General features: G+C 42.2%; 1 protein-coding gene across 2 annotated transcripts in view; it reads left to right on the top strand.

Annotated features, from left to right (window-relative positions):
- The window catches only part of gabra2a (gamma-aminobutyric acid type A receptor subunit alpha2a), a 110,346-nt gene that overhangs the window by 16,580 nt on the left and 73,983 nt on the right, over positions 1-19,783 (top strand). For both annotated transcript variants that reach the window (XM_049596300.1, XM_049596299.1), the window contains exon 4: positions 5,209-5,276. In XM_049596300.1, the coding sequence (XP_049452257.1) occupies positions 5,209-5,276 (68 nt within the window). The remainder of the gene's footprint in view (positions 1-5,208; positions 5,277-19,783) is intronic.

Here is a 19,783-nt window from a genome sequence, read left to right on the forward strand (position 1 = left end):
GGGTGATCAGAACCTGGATCAAATTGAACTTAAGGGTGTACCAGCAGAGATCAAGAGGTTTTGAATGTTTTTTGGAAAATGCTGACTCCTTGAAGTCTTGCTGCATTTAAATGGGTTTGCATTTACTGTGTTCAAGAGAAGACTCCATATGAACCCTTGTGATTTTCACAACTTTGCAGGTGGAGCTCAGCGTTCACCAGTTTATGTTCACGACTTTGTATGTTGTAAACACAAACTCACAAGTTCTGTTTAAAGAAGCATGATGTCGATGTTCAGGCACTTCAGCCATGTAAGGGAGTCTCTGTGAGATGTGTCTGATGGTCCCTGTTGAGTTGGCAATGTCTGTCTGGCTGGGATTCTCATCATCCTATTCCTTGTACCCGTTGACCCTGAGTGCCCTCTATATGCTGCACCTCCCTCTCTATCCTCCTCCTAACTGACAGATGTGGTGCTCTGTGTAGGAGGGTCCTCGCCTCTGATCTTTAAGGTGTCAGTGGTGGTCAGAGTGTAAATTGGATTTTGGTCTGTGTCAGTGTTTTCCTGTACACTGTAGGCTTTATGCTTCTGTCAGCCTTCACATGAAGACACGTGTCTGAAAACAGCAGCTTATCATCCTCATCTTGTGATTAAAAGCTCTGGAAGAGTGCAGTATTGACCTTGGTTAGACATTAGTTGACACACACTGCTGTTATGGTAATGTCCAGTGAACCAGCACATATTAACTAAATGTACCTTAAAGGTGAATTCTAATTTAGTACTCATTAATATTGTTACCGGCACATTGATCATAATTGATAGGTAACAGAGACTGGGATGCTGCTTTGGTAAAGCTGGTTGGGCTTGGCTAGTCTTTTTAGTTGGACTTGACACCAAAGCTTGCTGCCTTGGCAACAAGAAAAAAAATGGATGAAGGGGAGCAGTTGGCTGCACAATAGAGGTCACTAGAGAAATTTTGATTTTATGCATGGTGCACAGGAGACAGAGGTAGCCCAATTGTTTCCACTGCTTAACAGTAGGGTTTATTTTTACATTTGTCAAGAGAACCCTTCAGCTTTTCACTGCTAATGTGCTGTGGTGGATTACTGCTCAGACGTGTTCTTTTATGGCTGTTCATCGCACATGATTCACTGAGATGAAGCCCATTTTAAAGATGGTGTCAAAATCAACATTTTACTTGTGTGTATTCTGCATTTAACCTGTAGTATTTGGAATGTGCTGACTTTGGCAAGACTTTCAGTCCTTCCGCAGTAATATTTTATAGCAGCTGTTGGAAAAAGATCCCAGCCCACTATCAAATAAGACTGGTAATACTACACACCAAACAAGGCAATAAAGTGTAACTGCTGTGGTTCCTCAATTTCTGAACCCACTGACTATCATCTGACCCAGCAAAAGCCTCTGGAGGCAAATATTTCTGTAAATCCAGCATAGGGGTGAGCAATATATGATTATAACAGATGTATTGCAGCTTGTTTCACACGGGATGTATATGATGGCTACACTACAAACATAGAGTATAAATGGTAATTTCTTAAGCAACTGGAATGAGACTCGCTTCAGCGTTTCTGTACTCTCACTCACCATCTAGCTCTTGATCTCTCACAGACACAAACACAAAAATAAAGACTCACAAAAATCATACGTCACACACATCCAGACCACTTTCTTCTGAGTGAAAGTGTGGGCAGGTGAGATGTGTTTCTCATCTGCGGGGCTCCAGACCACTAATATTTAGTCACATTTTGCGACCATGGAGCACCAGTGCCACTTGCAAATCTTATCAATATATGAAGTGGAGAGCTGTTAGTTTGTTTCCAGCTCACAGTGAATAAATCCTCATGTTTAACGGTGCCGTGGTAACAGTTTCATTTAATGGGAATAATGATAAGACCCATTTTATGAAAAGACCATCTTTCCAGCAGTGAAATACCTCTTTCAGAGTTGTTGCCAGATTCAGTTGTTCTTCATAGTGTAGGTATGTGTTGATGATACAGTAAATGTGGTGATCTTCACATTGAGGTATGGGTTGTGTTCAATCTACAGTGCAGATGACATTTAGGAGTCATACACCTGAAAAGAAATGTGTTTATCCTTGAGGAGTTCATCTTTTTTGTGAGACATGTAGTGTAAATGATGTCAGTGCCACCTTCTGCACCCCAGGCAGTGCAGGACTGACACATTAATGCAACATTCCTGCTGTATATGCCTATATGTGCTGGAATCACTCAAAGCTTCATTTATGTTTGGTGGCTCGACAGTCTCTCCACACAAGATGAAATGCGGCAGCTGGCTCTGCGTTTATACCTTAGCGACAGTAGGTAAGAAGTCAGAGACGTGATGAAGCAGAGGGATCACACAGTTAACCTCTCTTACTGCAGGTTCTGACAACACTGATGTTTGATTCATGGATGAACAAAGAATGAAAAGAAGTGCAATTTTTTCCATGCAAATGAGTCTTTAAAGTGATGTTTCCTCTTCCCTTCTGCCAACATTGTTTTAAAAAGTGTTGAATAGACTGTGAAAGCATGGATGTAGTGTCTGTGGCAGCCTGAATCGTGACCACTTGCAGCTTGATTTATGCAAATATGGGAGGAGGTCTGGAAACCATGACAGCTAAGTCTCACACAAGCAAATGCGGCTGGCTTTAATTAGTAAAGCCTTTTTTTGTCACATTATTTTTAAAAATAAATTGCCACCATGATAATGATTAACAGCAGCAAAGAAATGACGATTAATCATATGCCCATAAACTAGCTGAAATGAAAAAGCAAATGCATTCTGTGCATAATTATGTGTGAACATGGACTGGTATGAGACAGAAACCTAAAAGCATATCTATATCTATATTATTATGTTAACTGTGGATTACATGACCAGTTGAATGAAAAGTGCTGCTAGTAGCTATGAACCTACAAAGAATTATCACCTGTACCTTATAATCATCTGACGTGTCACCTCGCTTAGCTCAACAAGGCTGTTGAGCACCTTTCAGCTCATTGTTTTGGTTAAACAGCCCACAGCTTTATTATTTTGGTTCAGTCTTAGCACTGTTCTCATCCTAGTTTTCAAAAGCAGCTGGTAGCTGAATTGAAGAATTTCTGATCAATCAATCATTAAATCAATCATTTTAGAAATCACAGAAAAAGCAGCAATGTCTTGGTACAAAACAAAAACTTTCCCTGGACCCAGTCCTGTGAAAGTTGTGTCCAGAGTCCTGACATCAGATGTTCTCAGAAGGTAACTTCGATGTTAACCCCCTTCACCTTACTCAGCAGGGGGCTGGTAAACCCAAGGACTTGGCTTGGATCTGGAGGAGCTATAGCATTTATTTATCAACAAAGTCTAACTTTAACTGTAAAGTTGCTGGTACATCCTCAGTTCTACTATTAACTTTGCTTTCATCATCAGCACCTGCCTGCTCTGCAGCCACACCGTCAGAGTCATTCTGTAACGGTGCTATCCTTAAAAAACAAATGGTGAGAGCTAATACTGAGTATGCTCAGATACATTTGGATCCACTCAGATGTTTTAACTTTACACTACCTGCTCAACACTAACAGGCAGACTGACATAGTAAGAGACTAGCTGGTGAACCAGCCCGGTCTCATAGAAATACTAAGAATGAACACAAAATCCTAACAATGCATTACGTGGTAGTGTGCATGAAATGTGTTTAAGTTACATGCTTGCAATATGAAGACAACGCGATGCAAAACAAAAACAATAATCATGACCTGAATTAACCTAACCTGGTCTTACTCCTTTCATGTCGGCATGTTTAACGGCACTCGGCAGCGTCAGGGGGAAATACAGCAGGACAACAATGAAAGTTACAGCAGCAGAAGCCTGAGGAGGGTCCAACAATCATGGACTTTCACCCAGGGGCTGCTGTTTGCTTCCCATAAGATCGTAAAGCCAAATCTTGTTCTTTTTCCTAAACCTTACCACATGCTTTTGTTTCCTAAATACAGCCACTATACATTTCCTGTGAAAATAGAAGTGTACTTTGAAAACAGGCAATGCATGTAACACACTGAATATGATACAGTGTCCCAGAATGTCAGCAACCAACACACCCAGGGTACCTTGGACGTCGTATGTCGATGTGGAAAGTCCATGACCAAACGTGGACATGTGACAAGGATGGATTGAGAATGTGTTGACTAACCAAGTAGTTTTTGCTCTCTAAACCTAACCGAGTGTTTTTCTTTCCCTGAACATAGCTAAGCTGTGATTGTTTCAGAACATTAACCATGTCCACATCACGTTCGAAACTGCGACCATTTGTAGTAGACTTTGCATTGGCATTGTTGTTTTGCCAGCACATAATTTTATTTTTTTTTAAAGATATTTTTTCGGGCATTTTTAAGCCTTTATTTGATAGGACAGATGAGCGTGAAGGGAGGAGAGAGAGTGACATGCAGCAAGGGGCCACAGGCTGCAGTCGAACCCGGGCCGCTGTGGCAACAGCCTTGTACATGGGGCGCCTGCTCTACTACTAAGCCACCGACGCCCTGCCAGCACATAATTTTAACACATTTTGTGCCCATCAGCATGTTAAACATTGTTAACAGATCGCTTCCACTTCACATATTTCCATGAGACTGTTTAAGAGAACATAGAGAGGTATTTAGTATTTAAATCACTTTTTCAGGAGTTGGTGGAGACCAAAATCAGATTGAAAAAAGGAGTGACTACTGAGGTTACATTCTTTAGGTGGACACAAATAAAACCCCTTAAGAATGCTAATGCTGCTCTGTGTCCGTGTAGATAAGCAACTGTTTGCTAACGTATAATACCAACTGATGATATGTCAATATTTTGTTCACAGCGGATTACATTTTCCTTAAGTGGTTGAAAATACTGTTAATGCAAGTTTAATTGACTCTATAGGCATATAATGATGTCACTTTAATTACTCGATGAATTGCCTGCATTTTCCAACTCATTGCACTACACATTCTTCAACTAATTTTATTAGCATTGATTGTACCCATCAGGATACCTTGTCCTCTGCTACTTAAATTTTGATCATTCATTTATTAATTTGTCTCACACACGCTCTCCAACCTTTAGGAAGTACACTGTTGAATAGATCTTGTTCAGTCAGTTCTCCCAACTCATTTGTCTCCGCTATGACTCATAAAGATTGTGATTTTTTTATGCACTATGATTTTCTTTTATGACTTTCACTCTTTGTCATCACAGACCGAGTAACGGAGGTGAAGACTGACATCTATGTGACCAGTTTTGGTCCAGTGTCTGACACAGATATGGTAAGTCTCACACCTTGTGTCATAATGCATTTTCTCAGGACCCAAGACAACACACACACACACACACACACACACACACACACACACACACACACACACACACACACACACACACAAAGTGTGAAATGAAAATGGCTACAGCTCCTTGAAAGCTTTGCACTGCACTGCACACTCCAAGCAGTCAGAATACATGTGCATTTTCAAACATGTATTACTTGGTTTTTGCTTCAGGTGTGAACAAGGAACTTGAAAAAGTGACAGCCTTTAACATGTGGGAGGCTCTGAGGCACTGACAGCTAAAAATAAAAATAGAAATGTCTCTGAGAGAGTAAATATATTGGGAATTTTGAGCTTGTTTGGGAAGACAATTCTTACTACAATACACTGTAATGATGGGGATGTTTCAAATGAGCAGTACTGTAAATCAGGCACTATTGACTGCAAGGTCAAAAGAATCTTAGAGAATAGGTTGATTAATGAGTGTTTCATGGTACTGGTGTATGAGTACGAGTATAATGACTTAGTCAAGGGGATTTGGTGGTATCATAAAATTTGTTGTAAGATTAATGTAATCTGCAAAAAGGTATCATGGTAACCTCTGCATCTTCTCAACTTCACACTGAATTAGTACTAGTTCTGCTGTTTTGACAGGTCAAGAGGTTTGTCAGTGCGGCATAACTTCTTTTGTACATGTTACACAGAATGGTAATGATTGAGATAAGCATGGAACGTAGAATTTAATCTAGTGTTTAATCCACTGCTTATTTTTATTCACTGCTCATTATTATCCACTTTTATTTATTATTATTATTATTTATTGCCGTTTCTTGTATTTGTACATTTTTTTGCATGCCTAGTTTTTAAGTTTTCAAATTTTGGAATTTTTAATCTGATTCTTTCTCCTTGACTGCTATAACACTGGAATTCCTCAATTGTGGAATCAGTAAAGGTTTATCATATCTTATCTTATGTTATCTTATGTTATCTTATCTTATCTTATCTTATTTTGACACATTTGGACTCAACATTCAGCAAAAAGTTAAAATATTGTGAACTACTTTGTTACTCTGCTGTCTGCTGTGTTGAGTGGGTTTATCAAAGCTGTCCTGCTGCTGCTGCTGCTGGAAACGACGCTACGAGAGCAGTGAAACTGAACCAAAACACTAAAGATGTGAACCAAAAACAAAACCTAAACAAAGAGTGAATCTAGATTTAAAGCTCTATATAGCTGAGGGGAAATGCACAGTTAGTGATAATTTCATGTAGCTGCATCACTATCAGCGACATCTTATACCACGTGGCAATCTCCAGGGCTGAAAATAAAGCCTATGCGGAAGTGGCAAAAACTGCACTTCCTCAAATGCCCACACGAGGCTGGCTCTTAAAGTGACTCCCCATAGACCCCCCCTTAGTGTTTGTTATGTACAGCCTGGTACATAAAACAGTCTTGGTCTCTAGCTGTAGCTGTACTGAGGGTGAATTTTTATAACTCACTCGTTTACATTTTGTTAAGATGTAAAGTTATGCATAAATAAGGATGTGGCTGCTTTGAGTGACAGCTGGGTGCCCTCCGTAGACAAGTCACCTCCATGTCAACAAAGTTGGTATCCTAACCATGGCCCAACCCCAGATTCACAGGCGTAGCTATAGCTGTTGGTACTTCAGTGTGTTATTAGTTCATGAATGTTAATTGTAAGATTTTCGTCGCTTAAAAAAGTCTTGCTCAGTGTTTTGTTGTCCTACAAGTCCCTCTAAGGGGTTACATATTAAGATATTCCGGTAAGTACATTTTAATGGTTTTAAGCCTGTTTTTCGCCAACAAAAAAAAGTGCATTAGCATTAGGATTATCATTTCAAACCATAGCTATGAATGCTTTTCGGTGCCCAAGCTAATGTTAGCCACGAGTGTTTAAGTTATCTCCAAATATGGTCACATCTGGCTCCAGAAATCCAAGTTTTTTTTTGTTTTTTTTTTTTACAGAAGTAGCCATGTCATCTGCTATTAATATAAGAGTGTTTAATGTAGCAGCTTAGAAAATTAATACTCAAGGATGTTGATGTGTCTACTGGTAACTCTGACAGTTGACATTAAAGGTGTAATAAATAGTCATAGTCCTCAGATAATGGTTTGTCTTGATTTTGGTAACCATTCTTTGAGTGCCAGGTTGTCCTTAGCCAAAAATTTTATCCATAACTAGATACTGTGTCTTAAAATCTAAGGGCTGAATTATAATTGAATGTGCTGTGCATATTGGACATATGTGGATTTGTTACCCAGAAGAAGACTTTATTTTCATCATCTTTTTCAAATACGGTCTCTTAGGGCAAAGGGCAATATCACAGGAATATCACAGCAATGAAAATACATAATGTTACATGAAGTTACAACTTCACAATAGCTAACTCAAAGTTCAGTTCACATAGTTTAAAATGCACTTGTTCAGTTCACAATTTGAATTTTGAACAAAGTTCACAGTCCCAAAAAAATTAACTGCACATTCATGTCCACGACTTTTATGCCTCTGCACCGGTGACAGCCATGGCCAGAGGCATTATGTTTGCGGGTTTTCTGTCCATCTAATTTTGGTGAACGCAATATCTCAAGAACACCAATCTGTTTAAATTTAGCACAAATGCACACTTGGGTGAATTGATTAGAATTTAATGGTCGAAAGTCAAACGTCAAGGTTACTGTGACTTCACTGGTCTCCTCAACTGGTGACACTAATCGTGGGTGACCTCACAAAACATGTTTTTGGCCAGAACTCAAGAATTCATACAGTAATACAAAATACAAAATCTGACACTAAATCTGAGTAGAATAGAATTATGAGGTGATGACATTTTATATCCAAAAGGTCGAAGGTCAACTTCACTGTGACATTGTAATATTCTGCAAAAACACGTTTTTGGCTGTTTTTCAACATCATAACCCAGGAAACCGAAGGGGTGACATTTGGTCAGATTCTGATCAAAGGTGACACTAATAAATGAATAGATATGAATATGTATGTCAATCATCTACATTTTAGAATATGCAGCTTCTTTGCAGCAACATTGATATATGAAGCATGTCTACTGTATGAGTCTTGGCAGACATTATTGTAAACCCAATTTGACTAGTTCAGGGTGGCATATAAAAGCAATTGGAATTGCGATTTTAGATAAAATAACATCTTGTGATCATCACTCATATTTCCCAAGACTGGTTGGTTGCTTCAGCTTGTTTTATTAAATTAATGCTGATGTGGTTCACTTTCGGTTTTTTGAGACCTGATGGCCACAGTTTGCATAAAAATGTGACTTTTTTCCCATTGGAATCTGCACTGATTTGTTCATTAAAGTCCTGCAAATATCCTAATGATCTAGCTCCAGTAGTACCTGTAGCTGCACTGTACAATTAACACTAGCTATCCTGGTGTTGTGTTGGCATGCCAGGTGCCATAAATCCTTTGGTGCCAAAGGAGCATGGTTGATCATTGTAACAGTGAACAACGCTCATGTTCAAGTTCAAAAGTTGCAAAGCGATGCATTCAGTTTGCCTTTTACCAAAAATATCATATAGCATTTGAGCTCTTTTCAGTGTTCATGCACAACACTGGTGTAAACATCCTGTTATTTGTCTCCAAGGAATCACCGTTTAAGCTGAGCCAACTACAAAAGACAACGCCAAACACAGGGTTTTTGTCTCAGACTCAACCTAAAGAAATCTGCCTCTCAGCCTACATGATTCTTCATGAAATCTCAGAGTTGACTTGCTGGACCAGTTCAGATGTAATTACACACATCCAGCAGATAAAATCTTCCAGACAGAGACCTGTCAGCTGTGCTTGTCCTGTTGCTATTGGAAACCCAGCCACTCCAACCAGGAGAGTGATGACACGGCAAGGGTCAGGCTATGTTATTAAAAATGAGATGTGAGTGTCGTCCACTGCCATGCAGCTGTGATACAGAGCAGTTTGATGTGTTACATATTAAACATATTAATGATCATTATCATATATCGGCTGTTCATTGTACACCCTGTACTGAAATGATTCTAATGGAGCATTTTAATGAGATGGCACATATTATAGTTCTGTATGATTTATTATTATTGTAATAGTGTTCAAAATGCATTCTTATATTATTTTACATATTTCTTCAATACTGTCTTACACATAGCCTACTGTAACTACCAAACCTAAATGAGTACAGTAATCACAAATCACATACATCATCCTAGGACGCCTTAGCTCAAAGAGAGATGGAGCAGGGACGTCTACACTGTAAAAAATTTAGTTGCACTTGAGATACAGCTCTGAATATTTTTGGGTCTTCTCTTCTTCGCGCTTGCAGTGCTAAGTACGCAGCAGTTGTAACAGCATGTTGAGGTGCATTAGCCTCAACTTTGCACCTCACAGGGGGTTAAGGTGGACGGTGTGTCTCTTGCTTGAAAAACTAACAAAGCCATCCATTGTGGGTCACAAGAATATCTGCGCACTAGAAATAAGAATCCAGCTAATTGGCTAATATGTCAAGTAATAAGTAACAATAGCTAGCTTACATGATTGCACAAGGGTTCTTGGGTAACAGTTAGCCTGTCGTTGATAATGGTTACTGTTAATGAAGTCTTTTTTTTTATGAATAGGCTGATTTCCCTTTTCTAAAAAAAATAGGTTGGATTCATGTTAATATGTACTTTCCGACATACTTAAATTTTTACATTGACCTTTCCCTATCCTGTGTCCCATTCAGAGCTCGTGTCATGTGAGCTAGCTCCATCATTCTTACACTTCAGTTCTGACTTTAAGTGATCACAATACTTAATAACACAAAACAAATTCCTCATTGTCAGTAGCTGCAGGGACATCTTCATTTACAGACCTGCAATATCAAAGAAAGTGCTGCATCAAGTCAAGTTGGTTTTATTTATATAGCCCAATATCCCATATCACAAATGTGCTTTAGGGGGCTTTACAGTCGTTTCAGCATAAGGCACCTTTTGTCCCTTGACCGTTGCCTCAGATAAGGAAAAACTCTCCCCAAAAAAGCCTGAATGGGGAAGAAATGAGGAGCAGCTGAGGAAAGATCATTCTCCCTGGATGGACAGACAGGAAATAGATATTATGTGTAAATAAAACTACAATAAGGAGGCATCCCCCTTGTTAGCAAAATAACCAAAAATCATCCCCTTGTTAATCTGCCATACCTCTCTATTCCCCAGATCTGGACCCAGATGCTGTCCTATCCTGAATCCTGAAATTAAATACATTTACACCATAAACTGATGCAGAAAAGGCGTCATTGATGCATAAAAAAAATCACTGGGATGCAGAAAATCAAAAAGTGTTTGATGCTCAAAATTTCCTAGAGGAGAACCTCAAAGCCCCCATTATATATGTGTTTTCCCCAGTGTTAAAATGAAACCTACCCATGGTGAGATACACACACGGGAGAGACAAGATGAGAACCAACAGCAGGAGAAACAAGTGAGCCAAAGAAAAGCTACTTCACATGGCATGTTCTTAAGAGAGAGTCAATGAAAACAGAACAGAAAACAGAACTTTGAATAAAGAATGGACAGACTCTTACATCTTCATTCTTCCCATAGACAGACCACTATTTCTCATTGTGCGTCCCGAGACCATGATCATTGTTAAATGCGGCAATGTGAAGCACAGCCAAGAGACAAAGCACAGAGCATCTTTTGAGGAAACATACCCACTCAAATCCAAACTGAGGGCACAGAAAATATAGTATCTCATATCAGTCAATTTATTTATTATTGATCATATAAGGTACAGCTGTACTGAAATGGCACTGAATCACTGAATCATAATGCAAGTTGGACTAATCGTTATAATAAGGTCGATCAGCTGATCATTCCATCAAGCACCTCATCACTACAGAACAACATATCTGCAAATGACCACCAGCTTAATGTAATGTAATATAATAGGATTAATATTTGTGCAAAAAAAAAAAAAAATCAAGATCAAGAAGGCTTTCTGATCATACATAACAACAGTCAGGATCACACACATGTCAACCTTCACACACCCACCACACAACACCTTCATGTGTACAAATTTGCATTTACTTTATGATATAGGCTAGAGTGACAAATGGGAGAGTTTTTCTCGTCATTACTGAATATGAGACTGCGGTCGTAAAATCACCATATTTATGTTTTCCCCGTGATAGAGAGCGGAGATATGTACATACATTTTGGAGGTGTAGCAATAGTGACTGAATGTTTTGACTCCATATCCCATACTGCTGCAACCAAATCAGGATTTGTGGGTCACTGGTTTGGGGCAAACATGGTTTGAGTCCATTTGATTTGTCATGTGCTTATGGTTCCTGCTTTATCTATAGATATGTTTTGTTTTTATAAATACTCAACATTATTACTAATGTTTATTCCCCAATACACCTTACCTATCTTACTATATAATGACGAAAACTCCGTCTGTGTGTGTCTGTTCCACGTTTTTCTCCTCACTGACTTGATCAATCCATGTGAAATTTGGCACAGTGGTAGAGGGTCATGGGAGGATGCCAGTGAAGCAATATTACATCAGTTGACCAAAGGGGGGCGCTACTATAGCAACCGATTGAAATGTCAAACTTTGAATGGGCATATCTCACGCCCCGTATGTCGTAGAGACATGAAACTTTGCACAGAGATGCCTCTCCTCATGAGGAACACATTTGCCTCAAGAACTCATAACTTCCGCTTATATAGATTTTCCGTCATTTTGAATTTTTTGAAAAACACTTCAAATGGATCTCTTCCTAGGAAGTTTGAGCGATCTGCATGAAACTGGGTGAACATAATCTAGGGACCAATATCTAAAGTTCCCTCTGGGCAAAAGTTGGAAAACTTACTAAAACTGAGCTTCTATAAGGCAATGAATATTGCGGAGGGTGTGGCTCATCACATAAAGGTGTATAACATCTCAAGGGTTTCACCCATCACCACGCAACTTTGTAGGCATATGACCACACATAATCTGAGGGGACCCCTCCATTATTGACCCCATCAAACAAAATGGGGGCGCTAGAGAGCTCATTTCTTATCTAGGCCTAACTGCCATATGGATTTTTACTAAACTTGGTAGATATGTAGAACAGGACGCCTCAAGGTGACTGGAGAAATTTAACTCTAATTGGCAACTGGGTGGCGCTATAACAACAGAAAAATGCTTCAAAATGGCTAAAATGCGACCGATCGCTGTGGCTCCCCCTGTGGACCAATGTTGTTGGTGGTGTTTTCTAATGTTTGGTATGACTAAGTCATGGTATGGTATGCTGTACATAATGACAGAAACTGTCAGTGTGTCATTCTGTCAGTCAGTCATTCTGTCTGTCCCACGTTTTTCTACTCACTGACGTGGTCAGTCTATGTGAAACTGCACATAGGCATTGAGGATTGGCATAGGTAGAAGGTGACAAAGCTACCAATGGCTATGGACTAGTAATTCTGTATTATATGATTTGGGGCCTCTGCCCTGTTTCAGAACAGCTCACTTCAAGGGGCAGTACACACGCCATGTCTTTAAGCGACTAGAAAACGTTTAAAGACATGCTACTCTTGTGCCTTTTCTGTACCAGCTTTCAAGAGCACAGTGGCAGGTTGTGTCTATGATTGCAAAGCCTCAACAAGCACCATATTACAGCCTAGGTCAACACTAAAATAGGACTGCATTTCATCAACTGATCCATCTTTTACAGCATAGTTGTGCTATGAATGGGTTGCCTCATGGCCCTTATGGACAGGGGGAGTGATTCCACACCAGTAACTGTGCATATGGCATGTAATATTGCATTAAGATGAGAGGGATTTTTTTTATGTCTTTCCATATACACTTTCAGTTTGCTGACAGGGAGAACCCTCACTGAACTGCTCTCTCTCTCTCTCTCTCTCACACACACACACACACACACATTATATGTCACATGCACACACACACACACACACAAACACACTGCTTCCTGCTTTAAAAGCTTTCCTCAGTTTTTCCATCACAATCCCAACCGTCAACCTCCTTCCCACCCCCACCTGGCTCTTCTCAAATATTTAAGTGGCACAGAAGCGAGGGGCAGAGGGATGGAAGTGGTCGTGATCGAGACAGCACCTTCAAAAGAAAGAAAAAAGAGAGATGGTCTCATGTTTAATTCATGCCATGTCTCCATCAAACTTGCAGCAGATAATTTCACTCCACCACTGTGTCTATCTTTCCTCTGCCTTTGATAGCTTGGCTCTGATACACACACATATCCCCCACGCACGAACACACACACACACCTCTTCCCTTTCCGTGATAGATTGGACGGCCCCCTGCTGTGCCCTCTGCCTCCTTGTTTGTGAGGGTTTCTCATTGCTGGATTACAATGTCCTGTCTGTCCTCCTCACGCAAATACTGTGAAAGAAAAACACAGTGAGAGGTTTCAGAAACCCAATACACCTGCTTATTTGTATGTTGATTTCTCTATTCTGATTGGCAGATGAAGACATTCTAAAGTCCTCTATTTCTAAATGACAGTGGCGCTTTACCACAAAACATTTACATCTATTAAAGTCCAGCTGAAAATAAATTGAATTTTCTATTACAAAAGACATATCTACTCTGCCCTGCGGTCTCGATAGAGAAATATCACAAACCAAAACTGTGTTGTTGTTTTTTTTTCATGTTAGTTTTATTTAATTTACATTGATTTAAGGGAAAAGTGTAGTGTTAGGTATCCATCTTCGTTGATGGAGACCTCAATCCAATACAGCCAGTCAATTCTTGCATAAAGCAGTTACAGCAGCCTTCTAGCAGAGCAGATCTAACTTGCAAACAGGAGAACCTGGCTTGTCCTGCACTGTATACCTTACACCAAACAAACATTCAGCAGGTAAAAGTGCCCTGCAAATGTCAGTTAGTATTAGATGCTGGTGTGGTCAATATTCTTCACTACTCAAACACACTGTTTGCTTGTAGGTTACAGCGCAGGTTGCTGCTGGCTGATGTCAGTCAAGTACAGACAGTGAGACAAAAAGGATCTTTTCTATGCTAGATATTAGGTACCTAGATTCTAGGTATTATTATTATTATGTTTTGGGGTCGTTTGTCCATATTTGAATGTGATATCTCAGGAGTGCCTTGAGGGAATTTCTGCTTCCCCGCGGCTGACACCTGTAAGGAGCAATACCTTTAGAAAATGTTTGCACTTCTCATAAATTTAGGGCCTCCTATGGAGGGAAGCGACTAATCAAATTAATAACTCCAGAAACCAATTATTACTTTGTCAGTACACTTATCAATAATAAATCAATCTCAATACTTGGGTTATGAATTCTCTAGTGATCTTAGTTCCTGCTCAAAAAAAAATATCCACAGACAACGACTTGGCGATAAATGAACATTTATTTAGGCTAAATGTTTAACAACTGAGTAGATGAATAGTAAATGAGGATGATATGAAATAACAAAAAATCAGCAGTATGTATGTATGGATTAAGACAAGAGGTAACACTTTTGTTGGTTATTTAGTTTGGTGATAGTGAGAGAGAGTATATGGCTATAGATAAATTGGGGACGCAGGGAAACGCAAAACCATTTACCTAACGAAACCTAAATTAAGATCATTACTAAGTCTCGTATTCGACATCAACTCTTATCACAACACAGTGGCTGCATCAGGTGAGGGGAATTCTTTGCCTACTTTTAGCAGTGTTAAATCAGGCGGACGTTTCTCCGAGGACCCCGGACTGTCACTTTGCGGCTCCTGGGCTTCACTTCACGGACTCCCAGCAGGGTGATGCAATCTGGAACACAGCGGTGACGGGGCGGTTGAGCCTGACTGCGATGTCCATTAGGTGGTCCTCAAATGTCGGTATATCTTAGGCTGCGGAAAGTCTCTTGGTTTGGCAAAAGAACCCCAGCTTTGCAGACACTTTGACAGGTGGCTGGCAGAGCTGAGCTCTGTTTACCGGCTACACTGTCAGTCAGTGTGCGGGCTGGAGATTGGTGGAGCAGAGAGGGGAGGGCTGCCCGCCTAGGTACTGTAAGTGAGTATGTGTGTATGAAGTGTGTGTGTTACGCTAGAAGAGTCAGTCTTTTACCCCCTGGAGTGTTAACAGAGTTTTTGGAGTGCTCAAATAAACGGGCCTTTTTCCCGAACGCTCCTCTGATCTCTAGACACATACTCTTCCCATTATGGTCAAAATCGGGCCTTAACATCAAATTAGATTTAATATGATTATTATGCTGCATATATCAGTGGAACACAGTTATAAAATGTTTCAGGCACAAACAAACCTAATCTGCAGTTAATTCAACATACTAAATGAGAAAACACATATTAATAAAGACAAGTTGATAAATCAATCCAACTATATTTTAACTCGAAATATAATATGGGATTCTTTACGCAACCTTTCTTAACTATTGTCACAAGATGGCAGTATGACTCCATGTTAAATGAGGGATTAAACACATGAAATTATAACTCACTCATACCATGACCTACAAGAGTGGAAAAAAATCATTCAACTAACAAACAAGGATTATGCACACTTACAATGTTAGAACATGGATAAAATATATACTTACAAGAGACATTTCAAGCTGGTTACAAGAGGAACTTAGTCTCTGCTCAGGAATGCATACTGAATTTACGACTCACACATCTGTTTTTCTTATCTCATATTCACCCGGGTGCGAACAAGATGGAGCTGGGGTAGCACCCATAGATGTGACAAAAAGGGGAGAGGATGTGGTGAACTTAAAAGCATAGTTAATAACCCTGGTCTGGCAGTTAATCTGGCTGAGTTGTCAAACGCTGGTTTTTCCCAGGATGTTAATCCGAAACTTGGGATCTGGAGGGTTTCCAATTGACACCTTTGCCAGGATGATCCTTAAGGATGAGGCCGGGGGCAGAGTCATAAACATTTGACCCTCAGAGTGGCCCATCTCATTCTGTCCATTTACTTACAATCTAGGTTCTGGAGGAGTTTAGCAGGCTGTTTTCCCTACACACCGTTAGCTCTGTCAGCACTGTTGCTGTTGTTAAGTGCTGTTTATGGCGTTAGCATCATCAGCTGCTAGCTGCTGGCTCAGCCACCTCCATGTAGAAAACCATGCAGACAACCCATATGCACTGAATTTTGCATAGAAATCATTTCAAGTTCTTTTTGGTTAAATAAAAATGGCAACAGGAAAGCCCTGTTTAGTATTTCACCCTCCTGCAACCGAGTAATCAGAATGTCAAGTTTTATGACCGGCTTTATCCATAGATTAACTGCTGCGCCTGCTGATATAACAGCAATCTGCGTATCACTAGCAAGGAGGGAGATGGGGTAGAGCAAAAGTGTCGTGATCAAGAACACGATGAAAACTGTCCACAACATTGTGGGGCGACCTACTAAATTAGCTGAGTGAAAACACAAATAAGCTAAAAACAAACAGTAAATAAGAATAATAAAATGAAAGAGCTGGAAAAGACAATTTGCTGTTCTTGGCAGCCCCTCATATGGCACTGGAAGTCAATTAGTAGCAGATGGTAGTTTAATACATCTCCTCTTAGAATGGTTCGTATGATATCCCACAAATTTGTTATACAGAGTTATGTAACTGACTTAATGCAACGGAGATTAGGTTTAGGCAAATGAAGTTACTGAGGTTAGGTCTAAGAAAAGAAACATGGTCTGTAACGGGTGTAGGATGAACCCAATTGCAGCACAAATGAACCAGGTTAGCAGTGTAACAGTTTTTATTCAGCAGGTAAATGCAAGCACACAGACAATCACTTGTTGTGTCAGTGGGTATGGCAGGATTCGAACCCTGGTCTCCCGTGTGGTAGGCAAGGACGTTACCACAAGACCAACAGGGCAAGCAGGAATCACAGTGAGGCTCGTGAGCAGTTAATTGTCCACAGTTCTCAACAGGCTCAACGAGTGTGTTGGAGGGGAAATGTCTCAAACTCACTGCTGTTGGAAGTCTTCCTGGCAGTTGGTACAGATGAGGGCTGAGAATGGATCCGGACCTTGAGACGAAGCCGGGTAGGCTGACGGAACCAGAGGTGAGGAGCTGACGGGGTGTAGCTGACGCAGTGGGTCTACCGGCAGAGCAGGAACAGGCTGAGTGCCAACCAGCCACAGACTGACGACGGACAGAAAGCAGGCAGGCAATACTCGTAGTCAAGGACAGAAGGCTGGTGGATTTACCGGGGCTGAGACGTGAAGCAAAGGTCGGAGGCGAGTCGGGTCGATACCAGGGAAGCAGTCCGGAAACAAACGCTGGAGAGTCAGGCATGAGAGCGAAGACAATCTGGCAAAGAGTGAGTGGAGTGAGGCTGCATATAAGCTGGCTTGATTGGAGATGGTGAGCAGGTGACAGCAGCAGGTGAAAGCAGTGAAGCTGATGAGGGGTGTGGCTGAGCAGCAGAGCAGGGGAGAAGGAGAGCAGACTGTGACAGAACCCCCCCTCAAGGGATGGCTCCCGACATCCAAAAACCATCAAGCCAGGTGGGAGGAGGGGGAACGGAGGAGGGCTTCCCCGACGTCTGACATCTCCCCCATGGAATGGGCCTCATCATCCTGGACAGGTGGGGGCAAGATGCGGGTTCCCCGACGAGCAGACCCATTGGCTGGCTGGTCGGGGTGTTGCCGATGAAAGTCAGCCACGAGATTGGGGTCCACAATATGGCGAGCAGGAACCCAGGACCTCTCTTCAGGACCGTACTCCTCCCAGTCCACAAGGTACTGGAGACCTCTACCCCGCCGACGGGAGCGAATCAGACGACGGACTCTATACACTGGCCCACCATCGACCATTTGTGGAGGGGGAGGTGGTGGTGCCGCAGGAACCAAGGGACTGCTGTGGACCGGCTTAACCTTGGACACATGGAAGGTTGGGTGAACTCTCATGGAACGCGGGAGCTTCAAACGGACAGCCACTGGATTGATGACCTTCTGGATCGCGAAAGGCCCGATGAACTTAGGTGCCATCTTGTTGGACTCCACTCGGAGAGGTAAGTCTCGGGTGGAGAGCCACACTTGCTGACCGGCTTGGGAGGTAGGTGCAGCAGTACGGCGGCGGTTGGCAGTGGCAGCATAGCGACCCACAGAACGAAGGAGGGTGGAGCGAGCTTGGAGCCATGTTCTGCGACAGCGACGGATGAAGGCTTGGACAGATGGGCAGGAAATCTCCTTCTCTTGGGCGGGGAACAGGGGAGGTTGATAGCCGTATGCGCACTGGAATGGAGAGAGGCCAGTGGCAGAGCAGACAAGGGAGTTGTGAGCATACTCAACCCACAATAGTTGTGACGACCAGGAGGAGGGGTTTTGGGAGGCCATGCACCGCAGGGCTGTTTCCAGTTCTTGATTCATGCGCTCAGTTTGTCCATTGGTCTGGGGGTGGAATCCAGAGGACAGACTGGCGGTGGCGCCCAGCAGACTGCAGAACTCCCTCCAGAACACAGAAGAAAACTGGGGCCCACGGTCCGACACGACATCAACAGGGAGGCCGTGCAGGCGGAAAACATGGAGCAGGACCAACTGAGCAGTCTCTTTAGCAGTAGGGAGCTTGGGCAGAGGCACAAAGTAGGCCATCTTACTAAAGCGGTCCACGATGGTCAGGATGACTGAGTGGCCGTCAGAGGTGGGAAGACCAGTGACAAAGTCCAAGGATATGTGAGACCATGGGCGGTGAGGAACAGGAAGAGGTTGAAGTAGCCCAGCAGGCGGCCGGCGGGAGGTCTTGTGTTGACTGCAAGTAGGACAGGCCTTGATGAATTCTTGGACATCCTCCTGCAAGGTGGGCCACCAGAAACATTGGAGGAGGGCATGCCGTGTCCGTAGCACACCAGGGTGGCAGGAGAGCTTGGAGGAGTGGGCCCATTGTAGCACCTCCGATCTCAAGGCTGGAGGGACGAAAAGGCAGTTCGACAGGCAGGAGCTGGGACCCGGCTGTCCTACTGTGGCTGCTCTCACCCTCTCCTCTATGTCCCAGGTCAACGTGGCAACAAGGCAGGATGTAGGGAGGATGGGCTCAGGTCTATCACCAGAATCCTCTGTCCTCAGGAACTGACGGGAGAGGGCATCAGGCTTGGCATTGCGGGATCCTGGACGGTAAGAGAGGACAAAGTTGAAACGGGCAAAGAATAGGGACCAGCGGGCCTGGCGAGAGTTCAGTCTTTTTGCGGAGCGTATATACTCCAAATTCTTGTGGTCAGTCCACACAAGAAAAGGCTCCTTGGTGCCCTCCAACCAATGGCGCCACTCTTCTAGGGCCATCTTGACTGCCAACAGTTCTCTGTTACCAATGTCATAATTTTTCTCAGCAGAGGACAGGCGAGAGAAGAAGGCACAGGGATGGAGCTTTTGGTCGGTGCCAGAGCGCTGAGACAAAACGGCCCCCACCCCAACATCTGAGGCGTCCACCTCGATCACAAACTGTCGTTCAGAGTCAGGCAACTGGAGGATGGGTGACGAGGTGAATCGACCTTTGAGGGTCTGGAAGGCTGCTGCAGCT

This window comes from Epinephelus fuscoguttatus, linkage group LG14 (assembly GCF_011397635.1).
Source record: "Epinephelus fuscoguttatus linkage group LG14, E.fuscoguttatus.final_Chr_v1".
NCBI classification, from domain to species: Eukaryota; Metazoa; Chordata; class Actinopteri; order Perciformes; family Serranidae; genus Epinephelus; species Epinephelus fuscoguttatus.